At 38.5% G+C, this 25281-nt stretch overlaps 1 protein-coding gene across 1 annotated transcript; it reads right to left on the reverse strand.

Moving 5' to 3' along the window:
* On the reverse strand, positions 10976-23891 carry LOC109841904 (uncharacterized protein At1g04910-like). The gene is made up of 7 exons (XM_020410827.1): positions 23710-23891; positions 23469-23601; positions 14158-14738; positions 13083-13251; positions 12362-12451; positions 11969-12252; positions 10976-11878 (listed from the first exon to the last, which is right to left on the reverse strand). Exons 1-7 carry the CDS (start codon positions 23889-23891, stop codon positions 11389-11391), a joined length of 1929 nt encoding a protein of 642 aa, XP_020266416.1. The 3' UTR covers positions 10976-11388.

Below are 25281 nucleotides of genomic sequence, written 5' to 3' on the forward strand. Positions count from 1 at the left end.
ATTACACAGTAGAAGCTCGTGCTGGTCGAGTTTGAGTTTCCGAGTTCGATGGCGATCAGGGCCCGAAGCTAGGAGAAGATGCTACAGTGCAAAAGTCATGCAAAGAGCTTGTCGTCAACTCCGTCGAGAGTCGAGAGTTGTGGTTCAGCTAACTGATTTTATCAATTAACTATGAGCCAACCGAACTGTTAAACCGTTGGATTGCTGAACTACTGAACCCCTTCTCCGTGGCCAGAAGAAGTTCTTAAATAGAGGAGAGACGAAGAAGTTCTTAAATAGAGGAGAGACGGCGTGGCCACTCCTTGAATCATGGGATGTGACCATGTACTGTTGGGAGATATCGTGCTCCTCACTTGTACCAGGAGCGACCGTTTGAGGGGCTCGGAACACTGTACTTTCCCCCTTCACGTTGCGGGAAATGGGAAGGTCCATCCCTGTACGTGGTATAGCGGTTGCCAAGTACTCTGGCGAGTTTGGCGAGCTTGCCGTTTGCAGGCGAGTTTGTCTCTTGACCCGTGCGGGTGAGGAGAGTTTCATGCAGGCGGACCCGGTGACTGCATGGAGTTGACCAACCCCTCGTGCTGTGAGCGGCTACTTGATGGGCTCGGAGTACAATTGATTTGTGGAAAATTTGCAGTAAAAGAAACGAAGGAAAATTGATTTGTATTCCTTTAATCTCGATTACAATTGGATTTCCTGATTACAAAAGAGAAGAGGATTGATCTGAATCCTCTCCTTTGTTTAAATCTGGGTTCTTCACGGTAGCGATGAGATGCCTCCCTCGAATGCTCGCGTCGAGTTTGCTTTTCATTGACGATCCTACGTCTTGTTTCACTGGAACATGATCTTCTCCTCACGATTTGACGTTGTGGAGAACTCTGAACGAGTTTAAAACTCTATGAAAGAGTTGATTTAACCGAAATCGGTCTATAATCCAAGGATGAAGAAAGCTCCTGTTGCCGAATGTTGCTGAGGGATGACGTCAATCTCCTCAAAAGCCTGCCCAAGGATCTCTTCTATTGCTGCCAAGAAGTTCCAACAGACCGAACCCTGAACTGAATTGATTTTTAGTTATTTATAAGGGATTAAGAGGTGTAACCACCCCCTTAATTCGCTCATAAGTGGGGCTAATGGGATATAACCACCCCTTAAATCACTCCTGAATGGAGTTGTGATCCCCTCAGATCGTGGAAAACTGTTTTGAAACTGTTCAGCTCGTGTTTGAACAAGTCAAACGCAAAATACGCGTTCTGGCATGAATTCTGTGTTCAAACGCAGTGTTTGGAAGCTCAGACGCAGCAATTTAGAAGCTGCGTTGACATCTTGTTGAAAGCTGTGTTTGGCAGCTTGGAAGCTGCGTTTGGCAGCGGATGAAAGCTGCGTTGACAGCTTTCGGAGACCGCGTTTGTGGCCGAACATGAGCTGCGTTGGCAGCTGGATCTGAGCTGCGTTTGCAACGTTTGGAGCTGAATGTGAACTGCGTTTGGCAGCAGATGGAAGCTGCGTTGGCAGCTTTCGGAGGCTGCGTCTGAGCTGCGTTCGTGGCTGCAGATGGAAGCTGCGTTGGCAGCTTTCGGAGGCTGCGTCTGAGCTGCGTTCGTGGCTATGAACGCGGTACGTCTTGATGCTGGTATGCGGGGAGGACTTCCACGTCTTGGTTTAAAGAGACCGTCGATTTGTAGTCTCTTTCTGTCAGAGCGTTGCAAAGATCGTTGTTTTGTAATCTTTGCTTTAGCTCTTTGATATGTGAGAGTCGTCAGATTGTAACTCTCGATGTTGATTTTGAAGGCTGTTGATTAGAGCTTTCATCAGTTGTTGCGAAGGTCGTTAGATTGTAACCTTCATCAGTCTACGTGAAAGTCTTCAAATTGTAACCTTACATGTTGAATTTGGAACACGGGTGTGACCTCGGCGTTCGGTTTTTGCATCGCGGGTCTGACCTCAACGTTTTAACTTAAGACATGGAAGTGGCTTTCGTGTATTTTTGACTAAGTCTTTGAGACTTGTCTTTGGCTCATCTGTTTTAAGTCTCGGCTTACATCCGTTAAGCTGATGGGCCTGCAAACGTGCATAGGATTTTTAGCAAATCCTCAGTCATTAACGGATTTGATAAGCCTTTACCGACTACCGTTTGAGTCGGGCTAGCATGTGGATTGTCTAAGTCCGTTCCATATGTAACGTTGTGCTAAGAGAATGAACCCTCTTAGACTTGATGCTATGATTTTGAATACATAGACTTTGTTATTTTCACGGGAAAAGACTAACCGGCAACGCGTGTTAGTCGTAGGCTTATCTCTAATTAGGGATCGAGATAAAGTTCTCCATGCGTGTAAGGCATGGAGATTCGGTGTTATTAATAACAATCTGCCATGATGTTGAATACGTGGGCTTTACCATTTTTTACGGGAATGCGCTACCCGGCAGCATGTGTTAGATGCAGACTTATCTCTAATTAGGGGTCGAGATAAAGTCCTCCATGCATAAAAGGCATGGATTTTTGGTGCTACGATGTTGAATACGTAGACTTTGTCACTGTTTCTTCCTATGTTACTTGAAACACTGAAAGAAAGTTGAAAGCGCCAGAAGTGTAGTATTAACTTGGCGTGAATTTTCACTTAGAGTGAAATTCAGAAATTTTCTTTATTATCACTAGGATAATTCCAGAAAATTTTTAATCCACTGGGGATTTTATAATGACAACTTGCTATTCTTGTTGAAAAAGGATTAACAAGTTCATTAGGGGGTTTGACTGTTGGAGGTGTGATGTTAACCTAACAGTATTTTTATGGACCTATCGCTCCGTTGACGAGAGTCGATAAGTGGAAAGTGTTACGATCGAAGCAACTTTGAGGACCTATCGCTCTGTTGACGAGAGTCGATAAGTGGAAAGTGTTGTGATCGGAGCAACTTTGAGGACATATCGCTCTATTGACGAGAGTTGATAAGTTGATTTTGACAGAGGTGTTTGATATTAACGTGACAAGAGAATGTTGCGATCGGAGTAACTTTATGGACTTATCATCCTATTGAAAAGGATTGATAAGTGGATTGTCAGAGGTTTGGTGTTAACATGACGGGAATTTCGAGGATTGATAAGTAGGTTTTGTCAGAGGTATGATGTTAACGTGATAAGATTGTGTTGCGATAGGAGCAACTTTGTGGACTTATCATCCTATTGATGAGGATTGATAAGTGGGTTTTGTCAGAGGTTTGGTGTTAACATGACTTGAGTTTTGTACTTGTGATTTGAACAAGATTTTGGGGACTATTGAGATTTGAGCAATTTTTAGGACCTATCATCCTATTGAAGAGGATTGATAAGTTGATTGTCAGAGGTGTATTGTTAACGTGACAAGTTGGGAGTGATGCAAACTTAATTCATACTCCGTGGGGGTGATAATCGTCAGAAGTATAATGTTAACTTGACGATGTGAAAGATTCGTTACTCTTAATCCAGTAGATTCCAAGTAACCAACCCCCAGTCTTGATTAAGACTTAGCAGGGGAATAAAAAGAGGTAGACAAGGCACATCACCTAGTGGGGCACTATCCATGAAGTCGGAATAAAATCACACATGGCAGGCCGCTATCTAAAGAGTTTGGCTATCAGAGATGATAGTTTTGTGGACCTGCCATCCTATTTAAGAAGATTGGCAAGTTGATGGACTATCAGAGGTAACTGTTAACGTGATAGTTTTTGTGAACCTGTCATCCTATTTAAGAAGATTGGTAAGTTGATGGACTATCAGAGGTAACTGTTAACTTGATAGTTTTGGAGGACCCGCCATCCTATTGAAGATGATTGATGGGGGAATTTGGAGAAAATGGACTATCAGAGGTGATCATTAATGTGATAGTTTTTGTGGACCCACCATCCTATTGAAGAGGATTGGTGAGGGAATTTGGAGGAAATGAACTATCAGAGGTAATTGTTAACGTGATAGTTTTGATGGACCCGACATCCTATTGAAGAGGATTGATGGGGGAATTTGGAGGAAATGAACTATCAGAGGTAATTGTTAACGTGATAGTCTTGATGGACCCGCCATCCTATTAAAGAGGATTGACTTCAGTGGCCGTAGTATCTTTTTTTTCTGACTGAGAAGATTGGGCTTGGTCCGATTGCTCAGGTTGATCGTGCATACTTTGTTCTTCAGCTTTGATCCTGGCAATAATCTTTTGGGCATGTTCTCCTTGAGAGATTAGTTGTCTCCAAGAACGACATCCTGCAACTCCTATTCGGGCTAGGAGGTCGGTTTGCAAGTTGTGTCGACAGGTCTCTATCAGTGTAGACTGTGTCATACCTGGAGAACATCGCAGAGCCATGTTTCGAAACCTCTTGACGAAGGCTTTGACGGACTCCCTCTTTTTCTGCTTAGTGGCGAGAAGGGTATGAATGGAGACTTCCGTATCCTCTTCAAAGAATCTCGACAGGAAGAGTTTCTCTAGATCCGCCTATTTTTTGATACATCCCACAGGTAGTTTCCTAAACCATTCAAATACAACTCCCTTGAGGGTGCCAATGAACAATCGAGCCAGTATGGCGTCGTTTGATATCACATTCCTAGTCTGCCAATGAACAATCGAGCCAGTATGGCGTCGTTTGATATCACATTCCTAGTCTGTGACTTGAAATGATAAATATGTTAGTTCGGTGATCCCGTACCGTCAAAAGTTTGTAGCGTCGGGACTTCGAATTTTGGAGGATAATGGGTTGCATCCCATTCGGTAGGATAGGGTCTGATAACTCCCTCGTCTTGGAGCTCGCTTCTGTTGGCAATGACATTGAGGCGGGCTTCCAATTCTTCCATTTTGGTAGACTGGAGATTCTGCTCGTTCTCCGTCTCTATTCCTTCATCAGAGGAAGATTCTAGGTTGTGGGCTTCTTGGTCAGAAGCCGTGTCATCAACCACTTTTCCCTTCCCTTTGCTTGTGTGAGGTCGGGATGAAGATGCTTCTCTCCTCCGGGAAGATTCTTGCCTAAACGGCGAATCTGTCTCCTGAGATTTGGCCTTGTCTGCGACGAGTTGAGTCAACAGGTCTAGGAGTTCATTGAGGGTCTTCTGCTGTGATTTGAGCATGGCGTCTTGCTCAGCAACCCTCTTTGAAAGATCTTCAGAATGTTCTGCCATGTGGGTGAAGCTCTCATGCCCAATGAAAGAGCTTGATGATTGAGACTCCGCAATGGCTGAGTGTTCATCATCGGAATTAGTTCCTGTGGCTAACCTCCGATAGTTGACAGGGGGAATGGCTCATGTTCGCGTCCGAGTGCGTTGGTAGATTCTTTCAAACTCGTTAGCGATTTCTCTGACGGTCGGTGAACGACTTGTCTTAGAGTCATCGGAACTAGGAGCTGAGACTTTTCCTCTGCCGATCACATTGATAGTGACCCCAAGATATTCGGTCTATGGAGACTTCTTCCTATGAGAACGTCGTCGTTGGTTGGGCAAAGCAACATTCGTAAATTGGTCGAACACCAACAGTTTGGCCGCATATGAGCAGCATTGACATCCTGAGAGGACCGCAGGAATCAGTCGTTCACATTGGAATGAACGAATGGCTTGTTGCATCGGTCTTTCTCTCGATATGAACTCTCTCAAATCTATTGTGAAGATTCGAGGAGAATTACTCACTGATCGTGAGGTTTGAATTGGAACCCCCAGTCCATGATTGGACAGGACTGGCTCTTGGTGAACATGGATCTGGTTGAGATTTCACTCTTAGTGAACACGTAAAGATTTTCTGGAATTATCCTAGTGATAACAAAGAAAATTTCTGAATTTCACTCTTAGTGAAAATTCATGCCAAGTTAATACTACACCCCCCCCCCCCCAGCGGGGTTCGAGGCAGCGCCCCGAAGCTCCATGGTATACACCAGGTTCGGTATTGAATTTCGCCACCCGAACGCATGCCTGAGCTCCAGGTGTTGCTAGTGAAACGCAGTCCTGAGGGCTGCGTTTAGCTTGGCTTCTGCAGAGCTCGTGTTGAGGCTCACAAACGCGGAGCTCGCGTTGATTGGAGGATCGGCTATTTTGGAGTTGTGTCGAAGCTAAGTCTTCTCCTTCAGAGAGGGGACTGTATGAACAATGCAACCCCCAAGGGAGACAGTCCTTCAACGAGTCGGCCATAACTGGAGCTTTAGTCTCCTTGAAGACTTTGCGGATCTTGCACATAGCCTTGGGGCTAAGGGATCCGGATCCACGAGAGTTTCGACGGTTGTTCCAGTGAGATGAACATCGGATTGCACCACCACTTCTTCATCAGAGAAGCAATTTCCCCAGCAGAGTCGTCATCTTTTGTTTGTGGAAAATTTGCAGTAAAAGAAACGAAGGAAAATTGATTTGTATTCCTTTAATCTCAATTACAATTGGATTTCCTGATTACAAAAGAGAAGAGGATTGATCTGAATCATCTCCTTTGTTTAAATCTGGGTTCTTCACGGTAGCGATGAGATGCCTCCCTCGAATGTTCGCGTCGAGTTTGCTTCTCGTTGACGATCTGATGTCTTGTTTCATTGGAACATGATCTTCTCCTCACGATTTGACGTTGTGGAGAACTCTGAACGAGTTTGAAACTCTATGAAAGAGTTGATTTAACCGAAATTGGTCTATAATCTAAGGATGAAGAAAGCTCATGTTGTCGAATGTTGCTGAGGGATGACGTCAATCTCCTCAAAAGCCTGCTTAAGGATCTCTTCTATTGCTGCCAAGAAGTTCCAACAGACCGAACCCTGAACTGAATTGATTTTCAGTTATTTATAAGGGATTAAGAGGTGTAACCGCCCCCTTAATTCGCTCATAAGTGAGGCTAATGGGATATAACCACCCCTTAAATCACTCCTGAATGGAGTTGTGATCCCCTCAGATCGTGGAAAACTGTTTTGAAACTGTTCAGCTCGTGTTTGAACAAGTCAAACGTAAAATACGCGTTCTGGCATGAATTCTGCATTCAAACGCAGTGTTTGGAAGCTCAGACGCGGCAATTTGGAAGCTGCGTTGACATCTTGTTGAAAGCTGCGTTTGGCAGCTTGGAAGCTGCGTTTGGCAGCGGATGAAAGCTGCGTTGATAGCTTTCGGAGACCGCGTTTGTGACCGAATATGAGCTGCGTTGGCAGCTGGATCTAAGCTGCGTTTGCAGCGTTTGGAGCTGAATGTGAGCTGCGTTTGGCAGCAGATGGAAGCTGCATTGGCAGCTTTCGGAGGCTGCGTCTGAGCTGCGTTCGTGGCTATGAACGCGGTGCGTCTTGATGCTGGTACGCGGGGAGGACTTCCACGTCTTGGTTTGAAGAGACCGTCGATTTGTAGTCTCTTTCTGTCAGAGCATTGCAAAAATCGTCGTTTTGTAATCTTTGCTTTAGCTCTTTGATATGTGAGAGTCGTCAGATTGTAACTCTCGATGTTGATTGTGAAGGCTGTTGATTAGAGCTTTCATCAGTTGTTGCGAAGGTCGTCAGATTGTAACCTTCATCAATCTACGTGAAAGTCTTCAAATTGTAACCTTCTGGAAGTCGTCAGAGTGTAACTTCCATCATCGGTGTTTTGATGGGGATCGGCTATCTATTGTGATTTTTTGACAGCCTACAATACTGTGCTCCTTCCCTTCACGTCGTGGGAAGTGGGAAGGCCCATCCGTGTACATGGTATAGCGGTTGCCAAGTACTCTGGCGAGTTTGGCGAGCTTGCCGTTTGCAGGCGAGTTTGGCTCTTGACCCATGCAGGGGAGGCGAGCTTCATGCAGCAGGGCCTATGCTCAAACCGATGTAGGTGAATCTTAGTGATCGCTGCCCTTGGGCCTCGCTGCGTAGCGGAGCCAAGCCTTTGTCGGTGGAGCTTAGTTTCTAAGACTGTGCGGGCCCGGCGCTTGAATATGCAGGCGAATCTCGTGCTTTCGGGTTCTTCCAGGGTAATCTTTTACCGTCTACAATATATATATATGTACTATATATTATATATATATATATATATATATATATATATATATTATATATATATATATATATATGATTAAACAGGATGCAGACAACAAGAAGATTCTACTTACAATCAAGAGATTAATCAGTAGAAATATACATTTCCATGTTAATATTACAGAGTCTAACACAAGTAAATGCATTGAAGACGACACTGTTATTAAAATCATTAATGATGATGTGGACAATGAAAAACTCAATGGGTTGTTACTAATAACTAATGGAAAGGTAATTGTTTGGTTCAAAAGTTGGCTTTTTCATTGTCATAGAACCTGTTACAATCGTTTACCGATTACAAGTTCAAAAAATAAAAAATTTGATCTTTTTATAAGATCTTCTTACACAATAAAAAATAAAATACTACAACTTTATCAAACAACACACAGATCCTATTTATTAGTCTCTGTTTGCGCGGGATCTTCGCCTGTGCCGGGGACGCGTTAGTTCGTGGACCGTTACGGATCAGATTTGGTTGACAGATTGATGATCAAAGCCCCTACTTCACTAAGAAAGTAATCGCTGAAGTAAATGATCTCGACCAAGCAAGATCACTACTCTTCTCGAGATCAAGTCCAACCTGATCTCAAGGAATAGGGAGACGGGCCTCAGATCCTTCAAAATCCACTCTTTATGGATAGGAATTCGCCAAGATCTTGCTAGCCTCTCTCAAATTCGTGGCTCTCTTTAGATATCCTTTTATGAGGGTGCTAGGGGTGTATTTATAGGCTTTAAATGTCATGGTTGTGGATAGGAATGTTGTGTTTGTGGATAGGATCAAAGAACAACCGTTATTATCCATTTAGGTGGGTTTTTGGTTATGTAACAATTTTCACATGTTTAAAGATAAACTCATATGTTTATGAATGATCCCAAGGAGTTATAAAAGCCAATCTTATCAGAAAACATGTCGGGAGCTAACTTGGGCGCGAGTCACTTCGACTGTCTCGCACATGTCCGAGATAGCTTGGACTATCTTGGGTATTTTTGTCTTAACTCTCTCGTCCGAGCTCAGAATGAGATGATTCAAGATACGTTGGAAAGCTGACAAAGAGATCTACAACTCTTATCTTTTGAGCTTCTTCAGATTCAAAGCGAGTCATGATCAAAATCTCCATTCTTCTCCGAGACACACTTTGTGTCTCGCTGGTGTAAAATAGTCTAAACGGTCTCGGGTATTTTGGTCTTAACTCTCTCATACGATCTCGGAATGAAGTGATACAAGGTGCGTTAGGAAGCTCACGAAGAGATCTACAACCTCCCATAAGCGAGACACCCATGGGATGACAAAACATGAGTGGTTTTTACTCCTTTGTGGGTAAAATGTAACCCCAGGTCGAGTCGCTTCTTTGTTATTGTACCATCCCGTTGATTTGTATGCTTTATCAACTCACTTCATGTATTTGTTAGCTTATCTATAACATCAGATAATCCTTCTTGATTCGGATAATGACGTTTATTTTTTTCTCTTAGTCTCGAGCTGCGTGCGGGAACTCATAGCCAATTTTTAACACCTACAGTAACATTTCCATAATCTTAATAATAAAATTATATTCCTCAATTGTATGCAATGTATTCATTGTTATAATACTAAATTTATTTTTATCAGATGATGAACTCGATATGACGCTGGTTGATGGCGACGATAGTCAATCAATTCAATATACTCCAGACTTATCGACACCTGGAAATAGTACTGATAAAAATTCAAAGAAGAAGGTGTTTGCTAAATATAATATTAGTTCATTATTCCAAAAATTAAATCATTACCATGTTGTTCTAAGAGGATGAGAAACCAATTAAATTGAATCAGGAAGTTACCGTTGATAATCAATCTATTGAATTAACTTTAGACTTATCCACACCGATATCCACCACTAACAGTAAAAGCAAAAAGAAGATTTTAGATGTTTTGCTTATTGCTACACTTGACTCTTTTGCATTTTAAAATCCTACCTACAACTAGTGGAAAAATAAGGATACAATTAGGTTGGATTATTTATATATTAATTAATTTTAATATATAATTTTTAATGTTAAGTTTACTAAATAAACATATTTTTATTTTGCAAAAATAGACAAACAATCAGCTCTTTCAACTTTCAAGAAGAGAACTACGACAAAGAAAACATAATTATAAATTATTAGAGCTCTTCTATATATTTTGTTTATTGCACCTTATGACTATTTAATTGATTGAGAACTTTTTCGGTGGCGCATCATTTGCGAATAATGTTTTTTGAACATTAAACAGCCTTATATCTTAATTTCTTTTAAGTTGCATTTAGTATATTTTGATTATCTTTATTTTATTCATGTCTTATAAAAAATTTAGTTTAAATAAACTTAATTTTAATTATAGCTTTATATAAATTGTTTAATGTCAGTCCTGGCGGAAACATGATATTTATCCTCAACGGGGGTGTGGGTGAGAGTGGGGTTCATGTGTTTCGAAGGGGGTTGAGTCATTAGACATTAAAAATTATATTCGCATGAGAGTGATTAAAACGCGACGAAATATAGATGAATTGCGGTAAGACCGTGCTTAGCACGGGCTAAAACACTAGTCTGTATTAAAAGAAATTACAACCATGTTGTTAGCCTCTTCCTCTTGTGAAGTTTGTGTTTCATTAATAATGATAAAAGAAATTACAACCATGTTGTTAGCCTCTTCCTCTTGTGAAGTTTGTGTTTCATTAATAATGATAAGACTGGCGTGCAAATTATTAGTTGCATTCAAATGTTTTAACTAATATGGTTTCTTAACCTGTATCACCTGCAACGCGCTGTTGCATACTGGTTGAACTCTAAAATAATGAAAGATTATAAAAAAGATTATAAAGCAAATTTTTACACGAATACTCTTTAACCTTGCTTTATGGATTACCAAGTACCAACAAGTATTAGGTAAATTCTGCACGAGGTAGCTTGTACAACAAAACTAACCCGTCTTCAATTAGTATTAGGGGAACAAAATGCGAGAAAAACGTCCATCAAAGAGCAAGAGAAATAAACTGCATCAATAATGTCTCATCTTACATTCAAAAATGAAGTATATTATATACATTCGTAGTGTGGGATACACATATCATACAGATACAAGGAATCTGTTCAAAAGAATAATCCTATGTAGGAAAGTTAAAAAGAATTAGATACAACAATGCAAGTATAAGAAATAGTAGGAATCTCGGGTATATGCAACAGTTCCACCGTTCATATGTGATCGTGTTGGCCCTTCATTGAATGTCTCCGCATATATTCATAGCTACCACTCGGAAGCTCAAAATTTCAGCTGCCAGCGGCCCAGGAGCAGCTTCACAATCATAATTTCATACTCTTTCTAAGCTTGAGAGCCTCTGGTGAGTGATCCAATTCGATCACCCCGCTTCATAAAACAAATCCCACATTGTTCAGGTCAATCCTTTATACTGCTGATATGGTGTCAGTAGAATTGCACATGCATTCAGGAACAGGGTAAGCAGTGACGTCCCTTCCAACCTTTCTGATCTCCGGCTGTCCTAGAGAACCCTGATGCAACTCCTTCACGATTCTATTGAACTCAGATTCTGGAAGAGAGTCATCAAGAAAATAGGGCAGCATCTGCCTCTTGTTAGGAGTTATGAACTTCTTGTGACCTCCAAATGCTCGGTGACCTTGAATCATATGACCCATGTTCCCTCCATGAGAAGGCATGAATACGTTGCTTTTCTCACAGACTATGTAATCTATTGCAGCTAGAGAAGAAGCTTTTTTGGCAAATGGTTCCAATTCTCCCGGCAATGACAGATTCTCTTTGTTGTAGAAGTTGGGGAACTCCATGGTTAGTGGCTGAAGTGCAGCTGGGCCACCAAATGGTTCTCCACCGGCCCAGTATATCCTTGCATCTTTAGGGGCTTCCAGAGCTTTTAGCAGCCTGAACAAAATCGTTGAATAATTCAGCAAGTAACAGAGGAAGAACAATTGTTTTAAATTTACATTTCATAGAATAGAGTTAGGTATGTACCTAGTGACTTCCACTGCATTCAATGGGCAGAGTCCAGCAAGCTTGCGTTCATGATAGGTCATGTTGGATCTAGCTGTTAGGAGCTCTGGTTTGAGCTTCCTCTCTTCATGGATGATTACGTCGTACTCATGGCTAAGCCCAGGGAGACAACCTGTTCTAACCCAGACATCCTTCTCCATTCTCAAATGTAGCGCAAGGTATGGGCCCTTGCTTCGCATCCTCATTGCAAACTTTTCTCCCAATTCTTGTATGGGGGCTGCAAACTTCAAAGCTTGGAAAGCAACCTACATAAAGTCATGAAGAACTTTTGCATCACCAAGTGCAAATGGAAGCAATTTTTGGCTGGATAAGTGATTTCAAATCAAGGAACTTCATGTGGAAGATGGGTATTACCTTGCATCTGAGCTTCTGCAGATCCAGAGGGAGGTCCTTTGAGAGCCTGGAGTCCAAACCTCGAAGAAGTAGAACTCCTTCCTTGTTAAGCTGCAGATAAGAACGGGAAAATTATGAGTTCCAAGTTCCAACAGTTTATCCATTCTAAAACTTCAGTACGAAGACGTTAAAGAAATCTATTGTTGTTCTTTATCTCAAGAATTACACAAACAAGAGTTACAACAAGACGATCGCGATGATAGAACCAATGACATCCTCCATATTATTGACTTTTGAAAAGGTCCTAGAGCCCATATTTTTAATAAGAATGTCATTTATACTAAATTGGTAATGCTATACAATAACTGCAATCGTTTTAGGTAAAACATTCTCAAAATAAGTTGACCTAATCAATCCCTCATTCCACCAATTATAGCAACAATTCAGCCTAGGTGCCTAATTTTTAGAACTGAGACAACGATGGCTAGACAGGGACTTAATATTAAAACCAAAGATGCCAGTGAGCAGGTAGGAAAAGCAAACACTAAAACATCAAAAACGATTAGGCAGCATCACAGGTTGCATCAGCATTTTAGAGGTGGCATAGATTGTTGGCTCAATAGGCATATATGTGTTAGACTTCTCCTAAAAAGACATTGCACGTATTTTATGATAAATATCCAAACATGATTCAGATACAGTAAGATCAGAAGCAAAACGTAATAACTCAAGTGAGACTTACCCTCTTCAAGTATTTAGAGCGAATCCAACGAGGAGATACATGGAGAGGTGTTCTCTTCTCCTCCACTGGCCTTGACATCAGATGGGTTGAAGGCAGAGAAGATACTACTCTAACGTCATCAGCAAGCACCCTTTTGAAATGTTCCAAGTCAAATATATCAGAGAACTCACTGCCAAAAGCATATGACAAAGATATTAGATTTCATAACGAACAAACACGAAAGGAGTGATACTCAACAACGCAATCATAACTTGTTGAGGGAAAAAAATACATCAATTACTTGGAAACAGAAGGCAATACTCCTGACGCAAATTTAACAAGGCAATGATATACTTCATTACTCAGCATCCCACATAACTAGAAAGAATGCTGAAATTTCCCAACGAACCCCCCCCCCCCCCCCCGCCCCCAACCTCAAGTGTTAGCGACTACTAATCATCAAAACACTAGGAAAACGTTTTCCTCCTTTCCCCCTGAAGTACACCATATAAAGATGAGTAAAGTTTCAAGATTTATGCTTGCAACAATTAGATAACTTCGATTGAGAACCACTATATCTTCAGAAAGCAACAATTATTAATGGTTGTTGGAGAAGCTATCTAAAGATCATGGAAGCCCCAGATTGGAACAGGCGCTAATGAAACGTACTTCCACTGAAAACAAACATTTATCTCTCCTCTAATGATTCAACAACTGGGAACTCTGTTCCATCTTAAATTTCAAAAATAACATTTAGATGAAAAGCCCATAAAAATGGACAATCTATCTTAAAGTAGGTTAATCAGAAAATATTTCAAAAGCTAGAAAATCAAGAATCCAAAGGCTAGATGAATGAGTTAGCCCCAAACAAGAGCATGCTCCAACAAAACAAACGAAGAAACAAACGAGCCTAAAATTCATCATTAACTACAGCTCCGAGATAGGAAAACATAAAATCCCTTCCCAAAGGAAAACCATTTTTTCATTGGAAAAAAAAACAATCTTTTAACGAAACTAGTTCGCCTATCGGGTAGAAAAGAAAAATCCAACTGCTCTCCAAAAAATAGCAACAGAAAATGGCAAACAATAATTATACCTCTCATCTCCCCAAATCACATTCACTTGCAGGATCGGCACCACGAGCGCAGCCCCCAAGATCCTCGCGATCACCACCGCGTCAACAATCTGATTCCTCTGCTGATTCATCCCTCCCGACACCACCACCATCAAATACTTCCTCCGATCCCCCATCATCCCTTTGCTCGCTTGTCGATACACCGCGCTGAAACCCAAGCACGGTCGGTAACCGTACCCCTCTGGCTGCCTCCAAAACTCCCCCTCCGGTTCTTCTTCGAGCCCGGCGACCGGTAGCGTTACCGCAGACGACGACGAAATTTGGGGTTTTGAGCAGGGATCGGGGAGAAGCGGACGGGGTCGAGCTTGAGCTCGATGATCAAGAGCCGTAGAGGAAGAGAGGATGAGGAGGGAGGTAGAGCTTCGGTGATCGGAAGAGGCGGTGACGGACGCGATGACTTCTTGGGGGAGATGAGGAGGTTGTGGAGTGGGATGATCGGGGAGGGGACGGAGATGTAGGAGAGATGCTTGGGTTTTGATTTCGCCATTGCACGAGTTGGTGGGTTCTTTTCCGGCTTCTTTTTCCTTTGAAGCTTTCTCTCTCTAGTTCTTGAGAGAGAGAGAGAGAGGGGGAGAGAGATTTTCTCTCTCTAGTTCTTGAGAGCTTTCATACAGAGGAGAGAGAAAGAGGAGGAGGAGTGGGGGGTTTAATAAAGGGGGTCTAATTGCTGAGCCTGAGAGGGCAGAAGGCGGCGGGAAACGCGAGTGTGAGGATTTGGTCAGTGGATTGTTATTAAATTAAGCTAATTATTTTGTTATTGTTAATGGAGAGACGAACTTTGTCTCAGAGACCCAATAGCCTTCCACTGTTAATGACGATATCGCCTTGGCTTGTCGTGGAGTCTATTTAGTTTTCTGGTGAAACTACGCGTGGGGCCTCACATCGAGTTTAATATTTTTTTATATGAAATTACTGCGAATCCCTCTTCCGGGATGACAGTTTATTATTGAACCTCATTGAGTTATTTATTTCCATCATCATCCGCCCGCTGTCAAAGAAAAAACCGTTAAAACCCATTCAACTTTTACCAATTTGTCTAAAATACCCCTCAATAATATTGCTCCTCTCTCTCAAGCTACAGAGAAAACTCATTTCCTCTCCTCATATTAAACCGAAGTAAATATGACCGTAAACAAAGAGGAAAGTAATATTAGAAGATCAAGATAATCTCTTTTAACGCTTTGATTTAGCTTCTATTTAGCATAACCTTCATTTTTTTTTCCATTTTAATTTATGCCTTGCCTTTGACGAAAAGAGGGAGCATGTTAAAGATGAAGAAGAACAGGATAGTTTTGGACTATAGATGGGTTTTAGTTTTTGAAAATTTGTTCTTTCTTTTTACAGCAAGGTTGTTTTTATGATGAAACAATAGCGGTGGGGATTTTCTTAGTGAGTCGACAAATTCAGAGGGGGTCCAAAAACAATTATTCAGTTCTTATTAACCCCCACCCCGCCCGCCCCGCCCAAAAAAAACAATTCCGATGACCGTTAGGGGCTCATTTTCATGGAATGGACGCTTAAGTCCAGTTGATGGGGATGCACTTATTATTAATGGGATGGCACTGACGAAGGACCACCAATTGAAAGATGTGTATGTGGGGGGGATTGCTCTTTGGATGATCTAACGCCAATCTCTCAAGCTCGTGCGTTCCCTTTTAAAAGATGGACGTCAATTTCTTCACGCCAAAACTCAGAAATACACCATTAACTATAAAATTAGTGAGGGAAAATAGATTGAGGAGCTAAGAGGGTGTTTCTTTCACCAAAAATTTTGGTCTTTGGAATGAATTGGGATAAAAAAAGTTAGTTTTTTTGTGTTTTGTGATTCCATATATGGTGTTTGTTTTAAGAAAATGTTTACAATATTAAATCTCAAAAGTGCAAAAAGTGCCTAACTTTTAGAATTCGTCAAATTCTCTCAATTAGAGAGGATTTTGACAAATCTCATAAAATAGGGGTGCTTACCTCTCAATTGGAGAGGATTTGACAAATCCTAATTTTATCTTTTTGTGGGAGGTAACCTTACCAAGATAGCATATTACAAAATTTTGACATTTGGTAATGTTACAATTTGAATTTGAAACAAATTGTAGTATTTTAAATCCTAAAATATTAATGAAACAAATAAAATTTTAGAAATCCCAACCCATAACAAAACATATATGGATTTCAAATCTGATGACGATAGTATTTGAAAAAAACACCCACTAAGCTAATCGCTAAAGTTACGTGCGAAGACACTGGTGAGTCAAAAAAAAAACTTTGGTTTTGGTTTTTTGTTTTTTTTGGAGTTTGGATAAGCGCGGGGATGTTGCAATAATCGAGACCCGTCAGGCAAGGACACTGCCAGCTGTAGATGAACCGGGCAAAGGCGACGAGGACCGGCATTCCTGCCACTGAAGAGTACATATCGCGTATTAATTTCTACACAACTCACGCTATATCCGCCGTTAATTTGAATATTTACGGTCGAGATTTATTTGGATTTGATGATTTATATCCAACATCCGTATAAAAGGACTTAATGGGTCCCATTCCGACAGGCTGTGGTCAGACCCGTAACCCAATAATTTTTTTTCCCCAGAAAAAGGCCTACTTCTTTCACTTCGCTCCCTAGTAGTCTATAGAGAGAGAGATGGCAGCCGCACGTACGGTACGCGTAAAAGAGTGGTGGGTTTGCTGCGTAGGAGCCAGCTGGCTAAGTAAGGTAAAGGTGTATACGAGGCTCTTGCTTGAAGTTTTTAGCCGGCACCACTTTTGATGCAGCTGTTTCGTTCGAACTGAGCCAAGAGATCACACGCTTTATTTCAAATTAATTTGCCAATAATGATGCTGATTTAAGAGCATCTCCAACTCAAAAATCCAAGATGTTGTAGTTTTTACATCAGGTTGGTGTAGTTTTTACGCCAAACTACTATTTCATCTCCAACCCATTACACTAAATGTTACACCAAAAAAATATTCATTTTATTATTGTTATCTTTTAACATTTTTATCTATTTAAAATATTTAACAAATTACATAATTATATAATACATTACATATACTTAATTATAATAATATATTTTATGAATAAAATAAAATATAAAAATTAAATACTAAATCAAATTAAAATATTACTTTTATAAATTAAACTAAAGATTACATTTAACATCACAAAAGAAAACATCACACTTGCAAGCAAAAAAATAAAATGCATTACATTTAACATAAAATAAAACACAAATACATTACATATACTGAATTGTTGTTTTAGTTTATGTAGCATGTTCTATTTTTTTTTAATTTTAATGTATTGCAATTAGTGGTAATTTTTAATGTCCTAATTTATGTGTAATTTTTTATGTCATAATGTTTATGTTGTATTTTTTTAATATAAATGGTGTAGTTTTTCTTATTTCTTCATTTGGTTCTAGTATTATGAAATTTTAAGTGTTTGGATTAAATTATCTATTTTTTATTGTTGAATTTTATTTTAAAATAATTATTTTATACTCTAATTTTATTATAATAGTTAATATAAAATAATATATATTATTAATACAAATATAAATAACAAAAGACAAAAAAGTTTGTTTCTGTATTTCTTCTTATAAGATCTTCCATTAAAAAGTTTTCACAAAATAATAATAATAATAATTGTGCCAATGCTACAATGTTGCGCCATTTCTGGCGCAACACTGTAGCATCCCGCTATTTTAGCGGAACACTCTAAAATGGAGTTTTGGCGCTTCATTGGAGACGCGCTTAAGATAATGCTAATCATACATATAAATCTTTGCATCAATATCCTTTTCAACTAGATGGTAACAATAAGAATATGAAGTTAGTCTATTTTTTATCATTCATTAGGTTCGACGCACGTGCAATGCACGTGGTTAAATACCATGATTATGTATTTTTGGTTTATTTCCTTACTAAACTTCATTCATCTGTTCACCCTGATGGTTTTTGCTCACTTATGTCTCTAAACTTTACCATTGTGATTATTTATTTTCTTTAATGTTCGTTTAAATGAGCTACACCCAATTTAAATTTTCTTATTAATAATTGAATTGATAGAAAATAAATATAATTTGAAACCAATTTGAATTATTATGTTATTTGAACCGACATAAAATCAAGCTTGACCCGAGAAAGTACGGTATTTGCAAAAGTGAAAAATAATTGAAAAAGTAGCATTATAAAAGAAAGATGATAAATTAAAGCTAATAAGACAAGTGATTGATTAAAAGTGGGCTAAAACGATACAAAAATAAATATGAAGTTTGTTCCTAGTCCTTAATGAACTTTAAAGAAATTATAAATTAAAGACTAATGTTAATTCTAGTACACTTTTATATGATAAAAGCGTCCACATAAGCATATAAAAATACTAAAAAAAATTCATGAAAATCTCTTCTAAAGATTCCTAATTTACTTAAAAAATAAACTATTTTATAAAATATTTCAAAAAAAGTATTTTTTACTCCTTCTGTTTTATTTTTTATTGAGTCGACATCAATCATTCTCCACCTTTATATTTTTAAATAAAATAAGACTACATTTAGATGCTGGAAAAGGGATAGTAAATCTTTAATTTTAAGTTAAATTTATAGATGATAATAAAAGGATATCAAACGACTACTCTTTTCTTTGCTATGTTTTAAAATTTTAGTCGTTTTTGTTCTTTTGTGATTTTGAATTTTTGAGGGTATATTTTGCAAATTTTAAAACTTTTATAGTATTTTTTTTTAATTTTAAATTTTAAGTTTGGTGCTTGTAATTTCCATGTTTCTTATGGTGGCAGTAAGTTTTTGAATGGTAGGATATTTCTTGCAACTGTAAAATTTTGAGGGTGTTATGGCAATTATTAAACTTCAGATTATTTTTTATAAAAATTAATTTTTTAAAGGTCTACTGATAATTTGTAGATTTGATATATACTAGTTATATGTTTTGAAATTTTAGAGTTTTTTTTTGTGATTTTTAACGTTTGAAGGAGTTTTTTTGGCAACTTTTATAACTTTGAGTTCATTGTTTACAACTTTTAAATTTTCAAGTATGTGATGATAATCTTTGAATTCATCTTTGTTTCTTGCAAGTTTTAAAATTCCAGAATTTCAAGATGCTTTATTATTTGAACTTTTGAGGGTATTTCTATAATTTTTAAAACGTTAAGGGTATTAATTGTATATTTTAAGTTTTTCAGAGATTGTTGTTAATTTTTTGATTTCATGTTTGTTATTTTTATTTGAAAATTTTATGCTTCTACATTGTTAGTTCATTACCTTAACAAACTAATATTGTGGAGATGTTTCATGTATTTTATTAAACTTATTTTTTTTAAAATTAATGTTGACTTGTAGATAGTTCATATGGGATTAGGATAATATATACTTATGATTAGGATAAATTAGGATTTAAATAAAATATTCAAAATAGTGAAATATAGTATTGACCGTAGAAAGCTTTTCTCAAACTTGTACTTTTAAAGAGAGTATTATTTCTATATAAAGAGATAAGATGAGACGACATAGAATTTTTCACTATCTCAAAAAATGACTATTGTAATAGTGATTTTTAAGATGATAGCAATTTTCTCAGTAACTATGGAATTTTACATGGTCATGTACCAACCAACTTTAAATTAAAATATGCTTAAGATTAGAGTAATTAGACTCTTTCCAATTATTGCCTAATTGAAATCTTACGTAGCCACTTTATACTATGCCTAGTGTAGGGATATGTAGTGAATTACTATGAAAAATATGTAGTGAATTACTATGAAAAATGTACTTTTAAAATCATATGGTTATGTTGTTAATAATTTTCAAGTATTCACGATATTTTTTGAATTTGAATATAGTAACCCTTCTATTATCGGATTATTTAGTTTTCACACGAACAATTTAGATATGGCTTTAACGGTATGGAAGTCCACATTTTCTGTCCAAACCTAGTGTTTTGTTTGGATTGATTCTTCTCTTTGTGTTGATTTATTAACGCAGTGTAATATGGGTAATGAAGAATAGACTCTCTGGAATTCTATTTGTGTGTGAATAGATCTTGCTGAACTTTTTTCACTGTTTTAAAGTCAAAAATTAGCATTTAAGGGTATACCTGCACCAATAGAGTTGAGGGCTTTATCTGTCTCTATAATTTTATTTTGACTATTTTTAGAAGTAAGAAAATTTCACTTTGTTTATCCCCACAACCAGAACTAGGTGCGGGCTATCCGGAATTAAGCTATACTAGAGGGGTTTATTCTCAACTAACCCTACTTTATAGTCTCTAAATGACATTCTTATTTAACTTTTTTTCATTTCCCCAGATTAGTGGGTCCCGGGAGAATGGTGGGTCCTTTATCAGATACAAACAGAAGGGATAAATGAGGTATCCAAAGGAAATGTGCTTTGACTTGTGTTTAGGGTATGTTTGGTTGCTTTATGTAAAAGCGCGTAGTAATTACAGTAACATAAAAGTGAATGGTCCAATTCTATTAGATAGCTATAGTAAATAAATCCAAATTTACTATTTTTTGTTGAGAAAAGTTGAGGGGCTGCCAACTCAACTACAGTAACCGTACTTATTTGAACAAGCCAAACAGAGGAGTTGGGTGTAATATTGTAGCACCTGACATCTACAGTATTACACACTAAAAATTGGCAAACTAACATGCCCTTAGGGTGTTTGAGTTGTCGCATGTGTTTTAATAAGCCTAACTCCAGCTTGTTCTTGCCATTTGAAGTGATACTGCTAGATCCGGATGCAATATCATCCGGGTCTTGTTGGGGATTTTAAGGAGATTATTCTACGGAATTAAATACTAAACGAATAACGACACCAATGAAAAATATCACAAGCAAACAAACGCCAATATTTAACATAGTTCGGCAAATCGTGCCTACGTCCACGGGGCAATCCAAAAAGAAATATTTTACTATGAATCAAGAGTACAATCCCTCCAAGTTACACCTGAACTTGAGGATTAAATCACGAGAGAAATATACAGTGTTACATCTAGAGCATCAAAACCCTAAAACCCGTCTTACCAAAAATCTCCAACTCCCATAGAGAAATCAGTATCATACCCTCGACGGCGTCGTCGTTCTGAAGACAACGGATTTTGAATCACTACAATCGGACACCCGAGCTATCCGCAATCTGAAATTTTCTCTTTCTCTTCTTCTCTCTCTTTTCTCTCTCCTCTCGACACTGCAGCGATTACTGTTCACGGCCGATTACTGTTCACGGCCGATTACTGTTCACCCAAAAATTATTCCTCTAAATATTGATTTCAGGGTTCTTTTAAAGAGAATTCTCCAAACCTATTCCTATTTCAAATAGATCATCCAAATCCTCTTCTAAATAGAGTTCTAATCCATGTAGACTTCTTATAGATAGAATTTTAATTCATGTAGATCTTCTCATATGGGCCTTATCTTGGGTTGGACCTACAACAATCTCCCCCTCCATCCCAAGAAGGGGATGAAGGAAATCGTGCTATGTCTACATGCATAATACACAGCGGAAGACATGTATGTACAAAAATACTAAGCATGTAGAGAGTATGAAATACATAATAGGACGATCCTAATTAAATCTAACATAATCCCTATATTAAAGAGAGCATACAAGGGTTATAAAGTCATACTTTTGAAGCGTGATTCGATGGAAGATCGAACAACCCCTAACTCTTGCTCCTTGTAGTAGTAAATCTCCTCGTAGTGGATCTCCAAGTCTTCAAGTGAGCTTAATAAAATTGGAGTTTTCTTGAGACACAAGGTAAGATATCCACCCCGGGGTACTTTAAAATCCTACTACTTCATCTTACTCAAAGATTGCTAGAGTTTAGTAAGAGGTAGATCTCTCTTCTTTTTCTTTTATGGAAAGCAACTATGAATAAACCCTTTATTTCATTTTTCCATTAACCATGAAAGAAGAAAGAGAGCTCATATTTATAGAGGAAGAATATGTCATGACATGAATGACTCATCCTATGAGTCACACCATGAGTCATCAAAACAATGATTCTTTCATGATTCATGCATTGACTCATCTGAGATGTGTCATGCAATGAATCATGAAGAATCAAAACTATGTGCTAAAACCATGTTCCCAAACCATACCACCTTAATGACTCATCTCATGACTCATTAATCAAGGTATAATGAAGTTCGTATTTCATAAATGAAAATACCACATCAATACGGTATTTCATAATTTTCCAATCATTAATTAATAAGTCATCATATGACCAAAAAATCAATGAGTTGACCAAAAGTCAAATGTTGACCAAAAAGTCAACAAGTTGACTAAAAGTTAATTTTATGGGAAAAATAATGGAATTCATTTCTTAAGCACATAGCATTTTGATTTTATCGATACATATAACCGTTTATGTGTATTCGATGAAAATCGTGTATGTGTATCAATCATACACATTACTCTATAAATTTATATTTCATAGGATTCAAGTACGCGCTTGGTGTGACTCTAGGGCCCAACTTTAAGACTCGGCAGTGGATCATATCCACAAGTACAACAGAGGTGCTAGCTACACATGAAAACTACCCGGGTATAAGTTATGATAAATGTCTGCAAGATGCTTACACAATTTTATCAGGACCACTCAATATCTACTTATGTCTCGGGATGTACCCAACAAGAACCGTTATGCACAATTCAATAAGAACTGTGGTTAGGTAAAAGTCTAAATACATCTTTACTGACATATAAGATATTGCACTCATGCCTCAGGTCAAGAGACTACTATGTACTATATCACTTGAGAACTTCTATTTGACAGTTAAGTATAATTACCAACTAGATGTTCTCAGTGAGTCGTTCAGTCAACTCATTCACTAATGAGTCACCTATATACTATATCTTGATGTCTCACATCAATGATCTAAGAGATGGATCATCGTCCTTCCAAAGAAGAAATAAAGTATACACTAGTCTAACCAAAGTGATGATGTCCCATTTCAACACCTCATCGACTAGGAACATTTTAGAATATACGTTAGCGATAAATCAGATCTCTTCATTACGATCATATCCGAAATGTCTGATAGTCTAGTATCACTCTAAGGTCTTTATCTGTATTTTTAGAACATCAGATAAATCTGACCAAAATAGCATACTATCATTTTGAACAAGGATGTTATATACATATAGGTCCTGTTACAATATACAATAATTGCCTGCAGGGCACCTATATCTAACAGGGGATATACCAATCTTTAACTCCTCAACGGGAGTTCATGCCGGCCAATCGCCGACATAACTCGGTCTTCTATCTGAAAACGGTATTCGTTAAAACCTGCTGGTTTTTCATCTGTGTGAATCTTCTGTAACATCAGTTCCTCTTTCTCAACAGCTTCTCTAAGCCAATGATATCTCACATCAATGTGTTTTATCCTGGAATGGAATGTAGAATTCTTTATCAAATCAAGAGCATTTTGACTATCAATAAAGATTTGATAATTGTTCTACTGTAAGCCTAACTCCTGCAGAAATCTTCTCAACCAAATCATTTCTTTACAGGCTTCTGCAGATGCAATATATTCTTCCTCTGTTGTAGATAAAGCAACACGCTTCTGCAACCTAGACTGCCAAGATACTACTCCCCATGCAAAAGTGAACAACCAACTTGAGGTAGACTTCCTGTGATCGAGATCACCTGCCATATCCGCATCTGTAAAAACCATGTAATACTGTCTTTGAACTTCCAAAACTCAAACACAATCTGGAACTATCTTTTAAATATTTTAAGATCTACTTTACAAATTCCCAATGAATTTTCCCTGGATTAGAAAGAAATCTACTCACAACGCCAACTGCATGAGCTATATCTGGCCGAGTTCAAACCATGACATACATCAAACTCCCTACAGCTGAAGAGTAAGGAATATTCTCCATCTCACTCTTTTCCTCATCTATAGTCTGGCAAAATTTCTTGCTAAGATTCAAATGACCTGCAAGAGGAGTACTGACTGGCTTGACATCTTTCATGTTGAATCTATCAAGTAACCGTTCAACATATTTTTCCTGTGATAACCACAACTTCCTGACTTTCCTGTCACGAGCAATATCCATACTAAGAATCCGCTGTGCCGAGCCTAAATCCTTCATGTCAAAAGATTTAAATAACTCCTTCTTCAGCCCACTGATTATTTGACTATCCTGACCAACAATCAACATATCGTCCACACAAAGCAAAAGGATAATGAAACTAGAATCTGAAATCCTCCTGAAATATACACACGAATCTACAACTGTCCTCTGTTCACGGGAAAAATCGTGTCTTTCTTCATTGTTGATTCCATTATCATCTTAAATAACAGCTTTTTGAGTTACAAAGATCCGGTCTTTTTATAAGATCCGGTTACAATGAAAATCAAATAAAAGAAAAGAAAGATTACAACTTTTTATCCTTGTTTGTCGAACGAATCACGAGCTCCTGTTTTGCGGTCGCTCGCTTGTGTGGGTTCTTTGCCTGCGCCGGAGTTTATCCGTGGACCACCGCGAGATCTAGATTCGGTCGGATCTACGCAGTACGACGGGTATTATTTCGCCGGTCGGATCTACGCAGTACGACGGGTATTATTTCGCCAAGGAAATAATAGCCGATGGTACTATTTCGCTAAGGAAATAGTAGCCTTTAATTCTTGGGATCAAAGACCAAGTTTTGATCCGGAGTACGCCTGCGTAGATCTGAGATCCGGTCCTCTCGAAATCTTGCCTTATTTGGCGTTGACGATCGCCGAGCACCGGATCTGGATGAGCAAGTCCTCGAAGTCCTAAAGCTTGAATCTTTTTCAGATCTGAGTCTTCAATCCAGCAGGGCTTCGCCTCCAAAAAATCCAACCTTTGAACAAATGAACCACCTCTCATATTTATAGGCCATCTTTACTGTGCCCGCGCATAAGTGGCCGACACACCGAGCCACCTTGAGGTGGCTCGGTTTCGGCCGAGCCCCCCCTTGGTGTTGGGTTTCGTCGTTTTGCTGTATCCGTTTTTCGGTTGTGTGGTTGATTTAGACTCTGATTCGTTGACCTGATTTTGTAGTAAATCTGATTCCTGATTTGGCAGTAAATC

The sequence above is a fragment of the Asparagus officinalis genome, chromosome 5 (genome assembly GCF_001876935.1).
Source record: "Asparagus officinalis chromosome 5, Aspof.V1, whole genome shotgun sequence".
Classification (NCBI taxonomy): domain Eukaryota; kingdom Viridiplantae; phylum Streptophyta; class Magnoliopsida; order Asparagales; family Asparagaceae; genus Asparagus; species Asparagus officinalis.